This window comes from Cheilinus undulatus, linkage group 1, assembly GCF_018320785.1.
Source record: "Cheilinus undulatus linkage group 1, ASM1832078v1, whole genome shotgun sequence".
Lineage (NCBI taxonomy): Eukaryota > Metazoa > Chordata > Actinopteri > Labriformes > Labridae > Cheilinus > Cheilinus undulatus.
This window is the reverse complement of record NC_054865.1, coordinates 57,859,562-57,875,387: the sequence shown is the minus strand read 5'-3', so window position 1 is coordinate 57,875,387 and position 15,826 is coordinate 57,859,562. Positions and strand designations below refer to the sequence as shown.

General features: G+C 42.2%; 1 protein-coding gene across 1 annotated transcript; it reads left to right on the top strand.

Moving 5' to 3' along the window:
• The first annotated feature begins 6,004 nt into the window (after window positions 1-6,004).
• Window positions 6,005-15,826, top strand: LOC121506147 (high choriolytic enzyme 1-like). Its single transcript, XM_041781798.1, has 8 exons — window positions 6,005-6,020; window positions 7,305-7,355; window positions 7,519-7,650; window positions 9,909-10,029; window positions 12,697-12,875; window positions 14,214-14,295; window positions 14,497-14,621; window positions 15,586-15,826. Coding segments are annotated over exons 1-8 (708 nt in total). The 3' UTR covers window positions 15,588-15,826.

Here is a 15,826-nt window from a genome sequence, read left to right as displayed (position 1 = left end):
AGATCATGCAAGAGGTCATGTGATCAACATGTAATCACCTGACAGCGAGTGTTTCTATCACGAACCTAGCATTCAAAAGTTAATCATAAATGATAAACAATAAAAGCTGCTGGTTATGTTCCAGTGCTGTGTGATTTAAACGATTTTCTTTTTTTCTCCTTTTTTATTTTGTTATCCATCGTTGATTTTATTGTTTCATTGAATTTATATTTGTGTGAGTCAGTGGCCCAATCATTTTTAACTTTTTACCATCTGTTTGTTACTTTTCTGATTTTCTTGTTGACACACTGAGCCGTTAAAGTTTATCTGAAACAACATCAATAAAGAAAGAGAGTCCCTGATTCTAGTTTCAGTGCCAGTTTCCTGTCCTCCATCCTTCGTCCTCATTGAATCCTGATTTAAGAAGTCGAACTGGAACCAGAAAAAGAGCAACCAGCTGTACAAAGGTGAGCCACATGATCTAGAACTCAGACTGGACCAAACCAGACTGGACCAAACAAGACTGGACCAAACCAGACTGGACCAAACCAGACGGGACTAGACCATACTGGACCAAACCAGACTGGACTAGACCAGACTGGACCAAACTTCACTGGATCAAACCAGACTGGACTAGACCAGACTGGATCAAACCAGACTGGACCAAACCAGACTGGACCAAACCACACTGGATCAAACCAGACTGGACTAGACAAGACTGGATCGAACCAGGCTGGACCAAACCAGACTGGACCAAACCAGACTGGACTAAACCAGACTGGACCTAATCAGACTGGACCAAACCAAACTGGAAAAACCAGACTGGATCGAACCAGACTGGACCAAACCAGACTGGACTAAACCAGACTGGACTAAACCAGACCGGACCAACCAGATTAGATGAAGAAAAGTGACTCAGCTCTGTTGTTTCTCAGCTTTTTCCCGTCCAGGTATGACGGCGGGTCAAAAAGTGGGTGTGGTTAAAGTTTACTCCTCTGTTACTGCTCCAACTCTGCTGGTAGTAGATACAATAAAAAAGTACATTTGATTATTTTAGGGGAAAAATTTGGAGAAATGACTCCCGAGATGTTCCAGTCTACGGTCCACGTAGTTCACAACTTAAACCTGATCAGAGATCGATTTCTTACACGTCAAGTCAGCATGTTTTTCTGTCATTTTCTGCTGTTTCGGATCATTCTCTGATTGTCTAAATGATTTAACTCTGATTAAATGTTGATGCATGAATATGTGTGTCTTTATCCAGTCCTTTATTTAGCGCCCACGTATAAAGTGCATTTAGTTCCCTACAGACTGACTTTAAGCACACTGGGGTTCTACTGAACGTGTAAACGTTGCTAATATTATCTTTCCTCACTGAGTCTGACTTGGTGGGTTTAAACATATAAGCCTGACTCCCTCACATGCCTAGAACATGCCTGTACATTTTTCAGAGCATATCTTCACACACTGCTGTTCATAATGATGTATAACTAAGCTGTGTTGTACAGTGAAGACATCTTTTCTTTATTCTACCTGTCAGCCTCTGACAGGTTTCTACTTTTAACCTGCTGAGCCAGAAACAGCAGACGGACCACAAACTTCCCTGACTTTCTAAAGAACACCATGTGAGAGAAAACTCACTGAAAGAAGCAAACATCTGAGAGAAGGGGTTTGATCTAAACCTCCTCAAGCTTTCCCATTTAGACATTAGATGAAACCATTAACAAAGGTTATTTTATTTCAGCTAACAGTAAAAATACAAGTACAAGACCCAGATAACCTGAGGAAATACTAAAGTTAGTTTTTAAATGATGATTTCATTTATGAAGGGCAAAAAGCCATCCAGTCCTTCTGGCCCCAAGAGAAAACCTCATTGCCCCTGTTGTTAAATCATGGATTAACCACCATTAACCACATTTTTATAAAGCTGAGTTCAGTGTGACTATCCAGACCCAGACCTGATTAATGCCAGACTTGCTGGATCCAGAAACCCTTGACTTGAACCAGTCTGGCAGTGAAGGACTAAAAGATCTCCAACACATCATGGAACCATCTAAATAAATTCAAGAACAGATGAGAAACAAAGTCTCTGACATCTATCAATGTGGAAAAGGTTAAAAACACATTTCTAAGGCTTTGGGACTCCAGACAATCATGCTGAGAGCCATTACCCACAAATGGAGAGAACTCTGAACAGAGGTGAACCTTCCTAAGAGTGGCCGGCCTTCCAACATGACTCCAAGAGAGCATGAACGACTCATCCAGGAGGCCCCAGAAGAACCCAGAACCACATCTAAAGATCCTCAAAGGCAGAGGAGAGAATGCTGGTGAAGCTGGGGATGTTGGGGGCCTTTCCCCTCCATTTTTGCCAAATAGTAGGCCATAGTAACAAAGGACAGTCAACATGAGGCAAAGGTTGTTGGTATAAACAAGAGTGGTGAACCTCCTCAGGAGAGGCCGACTATTTCCAAAGCTTTTGGACTGCAGTCAACCATAATGAGAGCTATTATACACAAATAGAGAAGACTTGGAACCTTGGAATTGTCCCAGAAGAACATCTTAAAGATCTGCAGGCATCACTGACTCAGTTAAGGTCAGAGTTCATGATTCAACAACCAGAAAGAGACTGGGCAACAATGGCATCATGGGAGAGTTCCAAGGACAAAACCACTGCTGAGGAAAAAGAAAACAAAGGCTCGTCTCACGTATGATTAAAAACATCCTGATGATCCCCGAGACTTCTGGGAAAATATTCTGAGGACTGACCAGACAGACGAGGAACTTTCTGGAAGGTCTCCCATTCCATCTGGAGTCAAACTAACCCAGCATTTCATCAGAAGAACATCAGACCAACAGTCGGACATGGTGGTGGTAGTCTGATGGTCAAGACCAGGACCTGGACCACTTGCACCATGAATTCTGCTCTCTAGCAGAAAATCCTGAGGGAGAATGTCCGACCATCAGTTCATGACCTCAAGCTCAAGCACACTCGGGTTATGGAGCAGGACCATGATCCCAAACACACCAGCAAGTCCACCTCTGAATAAACTAAAGACTACATAAAGGTTCTGGAGTGGTCTAGTCAAAATCTGGACTTAGATCTGACTGAGATGCTGAGGTGTGACCTTAAACAGGCCGTTCATGTTTGAAAACCCTCAGTGTGGCTGAGTTAGAACCATTCTGCAGAGAAGAATGGGGCAACATTCCTCCACAGGGATGAGAAAGACTCACCGACAGTTATCAGGATTGGGGGGGAATGACTTTGGGTTTAGGGGTCAGGCAGGTTTTACCATTAATGAATGAAATCATCATTTAAAAACTGACTTTAGTATTCACTAAGATTATCTTTGTCTAATATTAGAATCAATTATGACAAATATGAAAAACAAACACAAGAAATCAGGAAGGGACTAATACTCTAACTCAGGGGTTCTAGACCTTTTCAGCCCATGACCCCCAAAATAAGGGTGCCAGAGACCAGGGACCCCCCCACTGCACCTGAAGGTGGTTGAACAGCCAGGAACATTCTAGAATAGTCATATGGAGACAAGGCCGTCCATAAGGGGGAGCTTTCTGGGGCCCAGACACACTGGGGGCCCCTGGAGGTCAACAAGATCCTGGTCCATTGTAAAGTTAAGCTGTGATATCCTTATTTTATATTTAAACTAAAAAAATAACCACTCCTATTAATGTAACAAGTCTCTTTTTTAAATCATTTGTGTAGTATATAGCCATCTTAAAAATGTATATCTATTTTGTTAAAAAAAATAAAAATGGGTTAAAAATAGAAAAAATAGTTAATAATGGCAAAAAATGGTGGAAAAGGTGGTGAAATTGGATCTTAAAAGTAGCAAAAAATAAAAAAAAGGCAAAAATGGGTTACAGTGGCAAAAACATGGTAAAATGGAATTAAAAAGTGTCTGAGAAGGTTTTACATTGGCAAAAAACAGGTGGAAATCTGAAAATGGGAAGAAAATCAATAAACAGATAAAATACTGCTAACTGAGAAAGAAAAGAAAGGCAGATATAAGCAAAAAATGGTCAAACTGGCAAAAATGGGCGTAACAGATAGTGTAATATTGTTAAAATGATAAAATGGGGTTAATAGTGGCAATAATGGGTCAACACAGGCAACATTAGGCTTATGTGGCAAAAACGGGTTTACAAACACAGGCAGAAAAAAAGTGATGGAAAGAGTTTAAAATAGCAAAAATAAGTGTTAAATGGCAAAAATGTGTTAAAATTCCTGTTAAAAATGTGAAATTTGGCAAAATTGGTGCAAAGTGCCAACAGAGGATTTCAAACAATATTATTTGTTTTTATAATGAAATCTGGAGACTGCAAGGTTGGGAACCACTGCTCTAAATAAGACACGTCACATACAGTCATGTAGTCTGACATCAGGGGCCCCGGCCCAGAGCTGAGCCACTTCACCCCTGGTTTATTTGATACTGGACTCAGGCATCACACCTGAGTCCACTTAGAGGAGTGGTCTGGGGCACAGTTCACGTGGACTCTGGCAGATCTAAAGGCAGCTGTGCAGAAAAACACCTGTTTGAGCTCCATGCAGACACGCAGCATTCCTGCTCCTCTCAGAACATTTACTTCATTAGTTTCAGTCATGGAGTCAAGCTAGCATGTCAGCGGTTGTGATTAGCTTGATGCCGATGGCGCTAAATCTTTCACTAATGACACTCGTCATGTTTCAGACAGACTCACAGACTCTGCAGAGTTTCTGCTGTTCCTGCATTTACAGTCAGATAGAATAACCTGAGTGTGTGTTCACTTATGTTAGAGAGGGAGGAAATGTTTATGAACAAGGCCGCCAATGAGGGGGATAGGCATATTTTTAGATGCTATGGTGATCTTTGCACTCTTTTGCAGGTAAAACTAAGTATCACCACGGCAACTGTAGACATGTCAGTACACAACTTACCGTGTTTGAAAAGAAAACAACTCACTGCTGTTCTTTGTTCTTCTTTTAACGAAGAAATGTCGTGAAGTTCTGATAAAACTGGCGCTTTAGCAGCATCCACGCTAATCTCTTCCTCCATAACTGCACCAGCTCTTGCTGCTGCTTGTTTACGTCACGACTCTGCTGCGCCTGAAAGTACCGCCCCTCATTGCTGATTGGTCCTGTCACTTTCTTACCGGGCCCAAACGGTTCAGATGGGAGCTCTGCAAGATGGATTCACCAGTGAGAAACAAGGAAATGGGCGTATCCATATGCTTTGCAAGCTTAATTTTTTTCCCCCTTACATTATTTACTTTTTTACTTTAAGTAGTTTTGAAACCAGTGCTTTTACACTTTTACTTGAGTAAAAAGCTTAAGTTGATACTTCAACCTCTACAGAAGTCTTTGTAAACACGAGCATCTATACTGACTGTGAATACTGTTGACACCCCTGCTTTAGACGGAGGCCTGGATCACAGCCTCCTGTGCAGGAGCTTGTGGGATCAAACCCACCCCTCTGTTTCAGCTGTTTCTGCGTCTGTGGCTTTAAATGTGATGCCTTCATTCAGACGGACTATTTATTACCTCTGCCAAGGAGGTTATGTGATCAGGTGGGTTTGTTCATTTGTTTGTTTGTCAGTTTGTTTGTTAACAACATAACTCAGAAAGTTATGGATGGATTTTGATTAAATTTTCAGGATATGTCAGAGATGGCATAAGGAAGAACTGATTCGATTTTGTGACTAATCTGGATCACCGTCTGGATCCAGGAATTTTTTTAAACGATTCTGTACTATTGGAGATAGGGCTAATGGCGGAGGTCTGCACTGTTACCACTTTACACCAGGAGATGGCAGATGTGAGTAACTTCAATCCCAGCAGCATTTTTGGGTGTGTTTCTATTCAAAAGTTTGGAGTTTATAGAGTTTGAAACACGCACGCCCAGTTAAGGAGACGAGTTGGAGCGTAACAGAGAGAAAGACAGCGAATTGTAGTGAGAATACTCACAATGCTGGGAGGAATAGAGGAATATTCACCCTCTGACATGACTTCCAGTCATCCAGGGTGACCATGGCTGAGACTGCCAGTGCGTCTGTTGGCACCAGCAGGCAATGCTTCCTTCATGACAGTCCACACATAGTGAAGCCAGTGCTTTGCCTCACTGTTTTTCCACCCCACTGGGTGAGGGAGTAATGGGCGAATGTCGTGGTGGGGGGCACATGAGGACGGATCCAGGAATTTTTTAAAGGATTCTTTACTATTGGGAGATAGGGCTGATGGCGGAGGTCTGCGCTCTCTGAGTGCTTTTCTAGTTTATGTATGGATTTTCTGTCTGGATTCTGTGGAGGAGGTGGGTGAGAGGAGGACGTCCTGCATGAACCTCTGGAGGTCCTGAGCAGCTCTGCAGCAGTGGACTGGGACGCCCTCTGTGAACAGTAGAGCCCTAAAATAGGCCCCAGAAGGTTTTCAGGTCTCAGACTGGACCGTAGCAGACTACAGACTGGGAAAGGCTGATCCAGTATTTTCTATCTTTATTTTTTGAATGGTAGCGAGATGTGGATGTTGGTCGTTACCATGGTGATTGGATGAAAATAAACATTAGTTTGGGAAAGGCTGATGTAAAACATTCAAAGCTAATAAATCACAACATTCTCTGATAGACACAACTTCCAAATATCCACGATTACATTCTTCTACTGTCAGTTAGACATTGTCTCATTGCATTTATCAGCTGTTTTTTATTTCTTTAGTGCACTTCAGTCAAACAGATCTGCACACTCCTGCATTTCTGCACGAAGGTGTGGGTAATTTCTTTGAGAATCAAACCTGTTCTTTTCTTCTCACATGAACCAAACATTTGACAGCTGTCGGCTCGACATGCCCTGAGAACGCTCTATAAAGACGGAGGAGAAGAACGCAGGTAGATACCAGACCAGACTGTAGATCCAGGTAAACTAACTTTGTTGTTTCAGTTCATGATTACCATGTCTCGACATCTGTTAAGATCATCCTTCTTTTATAGATTTAAAGAGTAACAGGAGAGGATCATCATCATCATGGCTCCAGTTTTGGTTTTCCTCCTCCTCCTCTCGCTGAGTGCTCTTCCTTCGGTAGCTTGACTCTTTAAAAACCTTTGATTATGCTCTAAAATGCAAATATCCCTGTCATTTCTCATTTGTTTTTATTGTTTATTTGTTTACAGGATGCAGCTGATGAGAAAGATAAAAAAGGTGAACAGAAGAATATCCCCCTAAAGCTTAAACTATTTTTAAATTTTTTTTTTCCTTTCCTCTTTATTCAAAGATTTTTTCTTTTACTTTGAAGGAATCTCCACATCTATTTCTAATCCTTTTTCTCTCTTTCTTTGCAGAAAAATTCCCGGATGTCTCTGAAGTCATCTCAAAAGTGAACGGGGGCATAAGTAAGGCAAAAACATTTTTGTACTCTCCTCTTTTAAGAGCTGAATCTACAGATCCACAAAATTATACTACTAAACTGATGATGCAGTCTGGGCTCAATAGTCCATGCAGACTGAAGGATTCTACCAGCTCCATACGTTCATCTGTGCATCTGTTGTTTTGCAGAGAAGAGGCTGCTGCACGGTGACATTATGCCAAACTTACGCCGGAACGCGGCTCCGTGCACGGCCGAAGGCTGCAAGTGGCCTAAACATAAAAAATATGTGTATGTGCCCGTCTCCATCTCCTCCAAATACAGTAAGTTTCATCAGAAAGTAATTACAGGATCATTTTCAGTGTCATTTAGAACTTGTTGAACTTTGGTGACAGCAGGTCACTTTGCTGTTTCTTCTACATTTACATCCATTCATTTTGAAGCTGTCATATGTAGACTAGGGCTGCTTGGTTTGGTGACTGTCAAAGTCATGGCACAGCTCCACAGTGTCTGCTGCAGAGACGTCTGTCAGACACAGGCGAAACATTCTGGACTGTCGTGTTTGATGCACAACATGAAGGGAGAGCACACAGTGCAAATATCATTCAGGTCTTAGTAGGTTTTACCAACAGGTGGGGCTAGGATGTTGGCAGACAGACATGTGACCAAAGCTGGTAAAAAGTCCTGCAAGTCGTCCGAGGTCATTTTTGAGTTTTTTACACATTATGAAAGTGTAGATTCCAAGCTTTCTAATGGTCCATCATACACCTTAATCTGATCATATCTTACAAAGATATGCTAATTTGAATGTTAACTTCTAGTTCCTGTTTGTTCAGAAAAACCAGGCTCAAAGTTTCAGGACTTCTCCTACCTTCAGGCAGGCCGGGTGATGGGCGTGAACAATAGAGCCACATTTACATAAAGTCCACCCAAACCAAGCTTCTGAATCGACTGGTGACGCTCATCAAAATATTCCCATAGGAAATCCACCTTCATCAAACTTTCACTGTCGAGTGATCCTGAAGTTGTCCGAAGTCTGTTGATAATTCTTGCTGCTCCTTCATCGTCTCTTCTACTTTTCTGACTGAGCGGCCAATTATCACCCAGTAGTCTCGCTTTCCCCTCCCCTCAGTATCCTTGCAGCAACTGCGAGAATAGGGCATTTTAAAACACAAAATTAACGCTTTTAAATATCACATTTGTGTTACTTTTTTTTCATTTAAATGTCAGACTTGCATAAATTGAGAAAAAAAAGCAAAATCATCATTTTGAAGAAAACGACTTTGTGTCCCTTTTTCTCAACCACCGGAATGCCGACTTGCAGGAACTTTATCTGGCTTCTGTCACATATGTGTCAAAGTGTGAGGCAATAATCAGCCTGTATGTTGGAATAACAGCAACATCCTGTCACATGGCGAGACATCACTCTGGCAAGCTGCTAGAGCCACGCCCCTTAAGTATAGTACATGAGTTTCATATATTTTTATCTTCGAGGTCTTTTCTATCTCCACACAAGATTATACATGAGTGTGGATATGTTTGTAGGAGTAGCTAATCCCAGGATGAGGCCTGGAAGTTACCACTTACCAATAATTTTGAGAGAAACTCAAAACCGTGAACTTCCTGCTGATTTGATGATATGGGTCCAAGAGGCTTTTTTGTAGGTTTTAGCATTATTTACATGCTCACCATATTTCCTAACCTTCAAAGCAAATGGATACGCCTGCTTCCTTGTTTCTCACTGGTGAATCCATCTTGCAAAGCTCCTGTCTGAACCACTTGGGCCCGGTTAGAAAGTGACAGGACCAATCAGCGTCAAGGGGCGGTACCTTCAGCCCTAGGCGGAGTCGTGATGTAAGCAAGCAGCAACAAGAGGCCGGTGCAATTATGGCGGAAGAGATTAGCGTGGATGCTGCTAAAGCACCAGTTTTATCAGAACTTGACGACATTTCTTCTTTAAAAGAAGAACAAAGAACAGCAGTGAGCTGTTTTCTTTCAAAAACCACAAAAGTCATTTACTGACATGTCTACTGCCATGGTTTTGCAGTTCTCTATGGAGTTTACTCCTCGCTACGTCGTGTGTTTTGTTGCTCTGATTGGCCCGTAAAGATGTGACAGACAGAACGGGCAGAATTTTTGAAGTTGATATTTTTGACCCATGTCGCCATGTCCATGAAACTTCTCATTTCTCTGCTGGCTGGCTGACTACGTTGCAGTTTTCTTTTTTGTTTAGTTTAATAAACTGCAGTCATCTCAGATTTCAAAGCCAACCCTTTTTTTTGTGGTTGTGTTGTGAAGTGTTTGTCATAGAAGCTGCCTTTACAGACTTATTCTAAAAATCATATTTGCATCAAATATGTGAGCTGAGCAGACGTGCAGGAGCTAGAATAACTGCATGCAAAGAAAAGGGAGAGGAGAGCTCCCTCGTAACCTGATGTTTTAATCATCTAAATAGCGAGTAAATAAAAAAGAAATGTAACTGTATTTGTGAAACATTTCCCTGTGCTTTGGGATGTTTGCGAGAGCTCAGATCTTTTGGTGTGGAAAGAATGTCTCTCTTCTTGTCTTTTATTCTCTGCAGCCAAAGACGAGCACATCACCATCATCAAGAGCCTACTGACCTTCCACAAAACCACCTGCATCCGCTTTGTGTGGAGGCGCTGGTGGCATCGTCATTTCCTCTACTTCTTCCCTGGGACTGGGTAAGAACACACTTCTACTAACGTCCTCCTGTGCTCACACAGGAGAAAACTCTGGAACATGTTAAAATAATATCTGACAGGTTTACATGATCTTCAGGGATTAGTTCAGTGATCCTGTGAGGAGTTGGACTTCCCTCTATGAATCTCCCTCAGCATTTCTATACACACAGTCTAGATACACACATTTAAACCTGGTGTTGCTGCTGAGCTCTGAAAGCACCCAGGCTGCTATGCAGTACATGAACTACACCTCTGGAGGGCGCCCCTGAGTCATAGATACAACCAGGAACATACAACATATCACATGACTGCTGATTCTTACTCTCTGAGTGGCTCAGTTTTTACTGTAATCATGTATTTTTATCAGACAGTCTCCATCCGCCTCTGTTCACTCCATAATATGTTAATGAAGGAAGACTTAGACATAAATGGTGTTTTTTTTAATACTTATTTTTGGGTTTATGGATAGAGGAGGACAGTGGATAGACTTGAAAACAGGGATGAGAGAGCTGGGGAGAGACATGCCACAGGCTGGATTTGAACCTAAGTCGACTGCGTACACCAGGGGTGTCAAACTCAAGGCCTGGGGGCTAAATCCGGCCCGTGGAACAGTTAAATCTGGCCCCCAAGATGATCTCATATCTCTGTTCTAACTGGCCCATCAGTCTGAGGTCTGCAGATTTCCTCCAGTATAAAAATGTGAACTTAACCTTGATGGTTTAAGATCTCCTTGTCAAGTCACAAAATCTGAAAAAGTGAGGAGTAAAAATATTTAGATGAGAAGTCAGGAATGTGGGAAAAGAAATTAATTTGTGTTTTAGTTTCACATTTTCAGTTTAGCACCTCACAATTAGGACTCAAACTTAGGATTTTGACTTTCAATTTCATACTTTGAGCATTTTAACTTAAAATTTTAACCACCTACTGAAAACTGCTCTGTGACCCACTTTTGGGTCCAGACCCACCAGTTGAGAACCACTGCTCCATGCTCCAGAGCAGCGGTTCTCAACCCTTTCAGCCCGTGACCCCCCAAAAAACGGTGTCAGAGACCGGGGACCCCCACCGTACCTGAAGGTGGCTGAACGGCCTGGACTATTCTAGAATAGTCAGATGGAGACCAGGCCGTCCATGAGGGGGGTTAAAGGGGGAGGTCTCTGGGAGGTCAGCAAAACCATGGTCCATTGTGAAGTTAAGCTGTGATATCCATATTTTATATTTGACCTGAATAATAACCGCTCTTATTAAAGAAACTTCTTTCTTATTCTTTCAGCCTTCTTTAGATGAAAAATCTTCTGTTAAAAACATAATTAAAATGGGATAAAATGGCAAAAAATTGGTTAATAATGGCAAAAAAATGGTGAAAAGGTGGTGAAATAGGATTTTTAAAGAACATAAATGAGTTAAAAGTAGCAAAAATTAGATAAAAAGTGGCAAAAAATAACCAAGACATGCTTAAAGTGGCAAATGGGATTAAAAAGTGACTGAAATGGCTTTAAACTGCAAAAAAAATAGTGGAAATTAGGTGGAATGGGATGAAAAATGGATATAAACTGGCAAAAATGGGTTAACTGTGGTTAGAATGGGCAAAAAGGGGTGTAAAAAGGGGTCAACAGAGGCAAAAACCGGTTTAGAAGTGGAAAAAACAGGCAGAGAAAAGTGACTGAAAGGGTTTAAAATGGACTAATATGGGTTTTAAGTGGCAAAAAAAATTCTAAAATTGGCCAAATTGGAGTTAAAAAGTGATGAAAAAGGGTTGACATTTGGTAAAATTGGTGTGAAGTGGCAACAGTGTAATTTAAAAAGTATTCTTAGCTTTTTTTAAGGCATCTGGAGACCCCCTCTCAGTGTCTTGCGACCCCCAATGGGGTCCCGACCCCAAGGTTGACAACCCCTCCTCTAGAGATCCAAGATAGATCCTTCTTGTACTGAACACAGGCAGTCCCAGGAGAGAGTCTGTGTGGGTCTCTGATGGGCCGATCCACACTTGCAGCCCACATGAGCAATCACAGGTGGGGCCACCATGTAACCCATGGATAAACCCACATGGGACCCATACTGTAGCCCACATATTACCCATGAGGGGCCATCAAGGACATGCTGTCCAAAATCAACAAGAGAATAAATCTGCTGTCACGTTTCTGCAAGTCGCATGACGAGAAGGACAGGGGTCACGGACAGGGAAAGTAACAAAAAGAAAATCTGCACCTTGATACAAAACAAAAATAAGGCCTCTGGGGTCTAAAAGATGGAGTGGAGTTCTGCTTCTCCACAGCCACCCACTAATTTTGCCAAAAGTAGGCAAACTAAAGTAAAAAGGCCTCAAACAGAGGTAGAATCGCTTGGTGGGGAGAAAACACAAAGTGCAAAAATCTCCTTAGAGATCAACCCTCACAAAAACTGTAGAATTTACCCTCTTTCCCTCAAAACACATAACCACTCTCAAAAACACTCATCACACAAACCAGGAGAAACCAACTGAAGATGTTGGCTCTTTGGTGTCACACACCAAACTGAGGGAAAGAACCTCCTTTCATAGACTACCCAGGCTGATGAGCACCAGCTGAGTGCAATGAGGGCAGGTGAGCTGAGCGAGAGGCTCGTTAGGAGTGCTGGAGGTCACAGACTACCGCCATCTGTAACACCGTTAAATTCTCATCTGTCTCTCAGATGTTGGTCGTACCTGGGCCGTCAGAGACGGGGACAGGCCATCTCCTTAAAGCAGGACGGCTGTTTGTACTGGGACACCATCCAGCATGAGGTGCTCCACGCTCTGGGTTTCCACCATGAACAAGTCCGGTCCGACAGAGACGAGTACATCTCCATCCAAACCGAGAACATCCTGCCAGGTCGGCCATCATGTCAAAAACCTGACATTCAAAGGGTTAAAATCTTTAAAAGTTCAAGAATCTCTGATTTCAATATTTAGGTCTGATGTAGCTGAAAAAAATGAGCTCCATGAAAGTAGAATAGAATATAAGTGTAAAATATTTTTTACTTATTCTTTCTTCTATTACAGACAGAAAGTTTTTAGTTCATACCTTTACATGTTTCTACGGAAAGCTTCCATCTTCCCCAAAAAGGTTCATTATGTCTTCTGACGAAGACGGAAGCTTTCTGCTGAAACATGTGAAGGTATGAACTAAAAACTTTTTGTCTGTTATAGAAGGAAGTATAAAGAAATCACTAAGGATGGACATGATGAACCTTTTTGGACTATATAATATTTTTATAGCTACAGTATGAGGAGCGCATTTTTTGTGTTAAAGGTCCCAAGTGTAACAAATATTTGGACGCCCCAGAGGGTTAAAAGGAATCTGATGTTTAGTGGGTACCATGCTTGTCATGATGGCGCCTTACAGGGGAACATCAGACATCGCATTGCCTGCATGCTCACTGTCCAGACTGTGTTGCTCTGCACTGAGGGGGGTTTGAGGTGATAGCTTAGCCTCCATGTTGGCAAAAGGGAGAGCGTTTTGAACATGGATATGGATTTCATGAATGCACAGCTATCTCCACTTTACTTACAAGCTCTGCAGAACGAGGAAAGAAAGAAAGGCGGGGAGATATTCAGTCTGACGCTCTTTATGCTCGTTATCTGTTTCCTTGTTTTTTGTACTTCTCAAATCGAGCGACAGAGAGGAAAATAGGAACAGGGCGACTGGAGAAAAATGTCCTGCTGCTTGGTGCTGCATAGCATACATGCTAACAGAACACTACGGTATGAATCAGTCTTATCCAGTTCATTTTGTTGCTCACTCTTGTTTATGTTGCATGCAGTTAGGACACGGTGTTAGCTCGGTGTGTTAGCCTGCTAAGATGCTAATTAGGACCAAAAACATGCAGTAAAGGCTGGTGGGCATGGTAGTGTAGCAGATGTCTGTTCATGAATTGATAAACTAAGAATCTGGACCAAGTTTGGTGGTAAAACAGAATCTGAAGTATAGAAAGACGTCATCTGCAAACAGTGATAGTCGAGGTTGTATTTCACTGAATAAGATGAATGTTCATGGATTTAAACGACTTTTTACAGATAATAAAACTTTCCCAGATTCTTCCAGGTTCCGCTGACCTGAAAAAAAAAAGGTTGTGCAAGAAAAAAACTGTCTGGCTGGAGTCAGAGCTGCTTAAACGTCAAAGAAGGACTAAAATGTGACCATTCTAACTAAATACTGTCTTCTCTGCAGGTTTAGAAGAAAACTTTGAAAAGGTTGCCACTAACAACTTGGAAACTCCTTATGACTACCAGTCTGTCATGCATTACAGCAAGTGAGTGTGATTTTAAATGTCATGATTTAGGATAAAAGACTACAAATCCCAATGAAGGTACAGCGAGAGCTTCATCTACACGTGAAAGCTCTTACTGTCCTTCTGTACTGCTGCTAGTCTAAAACAATATTTAATGGTGTTTATTCTATCTGAAGCCAGTGTTTTTATGAGTTTACCAAAAGCCTGTTTCATTTCTTTAAGATACGCCTTCTCCAAAAACGGGAAGCCAACCATCCTGGCTAAGAGTGATCCTGAAATGATTCTGGGACCGGCCAAAGGGATGAGCAGAAACGACACTGATCGTGCCAACAAGCTTTACAAATGCTGTGAGTGAAACCAGTCATGATTCTAACGCCCAGGTGTGATCGAAGCTAGGCTGAGGTGGAGTACGCATGAGAAGACGGAACTAGATCGCACCAGTTCTGAGCCACAAACCCCCAAAATGGTACTCAAACTTTCCAGCCCACAACCCCATAAAGGTGCCAGAGACTGGGGCAGTGAGCCCCCGGTGGTTGAACTCCGTGTGCTGACCCCCATGAACCCCAAGTCCCCCCCCTCCCCCCATAGAATGTGCATGGCAGTGTTCAACCACCTCCAGGTCCAGTGGGGGTCCCAGTCTTTTTGGAGTAATATCCACTCTGCTTCACTAAGCGCGACTTCCTGTCAGCCTGCTAGCTAGCATTCCAGTTGACAGAAACGGAGCCTCTGCCTGCCGAGCTATCTGTCAATCAAATGAGACACGCCAATCAGCTTTCATCCTAAATATAATCCAAACGATCGTGGTACAAAAAAATTCACCCCCTCATCAGTGGGAGCACATGAAGACACTAGCTAATGAGACATGTTTGGTGTTTTGAACCAGGCTGTAAACCAGTTTATTCTGTGTGTCAAAACCGGCTGTTTAACACGTGTGCAGACGGGACTTCTGGTGTTTCTGCAGCCAGCCTCTAGTGGACACTCGCAGTATAACAGTTTTTGCACTTCCACATTGGCTTCATTTTTCAGGACTGGAGGTTGCCGCTTGGTGATGGTAGCGGAATTAAAACTTGAGTGGGCGTGGTTAAAGTTTTTAAAGTGGGTGTGGCTAATGTTCTACTCTTGCAGAATTCCAGCTCTGGCAGTGGCTGGTTATAAAAACACTATAAAAGAGTCATTTTGACCATTTTTGGGTAAAATATTTGTAACTCTGGAAAACAGATTTTCCTGTGTAGGTCAAATAAAGTGCTGACGTGTCGTTATCTTGAACTTTTATCTATTATTGATCCTGTTCATGTTTTTTGTTCTGCACAGAACCAGGAGATCCGTGACGGACAGGTGGATGGGTTCTTTCTCTCTCAGTGAAAGCCCAGATCTGCAGGACTGTCACGTGAAAATATTTCTGCAAAACCAGACAAACAAATCAAGTCTGAGCTTGTCTGTGTGGAATATTATGGGTATCTTTACTTAATAATAGTCATCTTAAATCTGACTCCTCGTGCATAAGTGACTGTCTAATAAAGGTTTGATTGTCTAATAAAGTTTTGACTGTCTA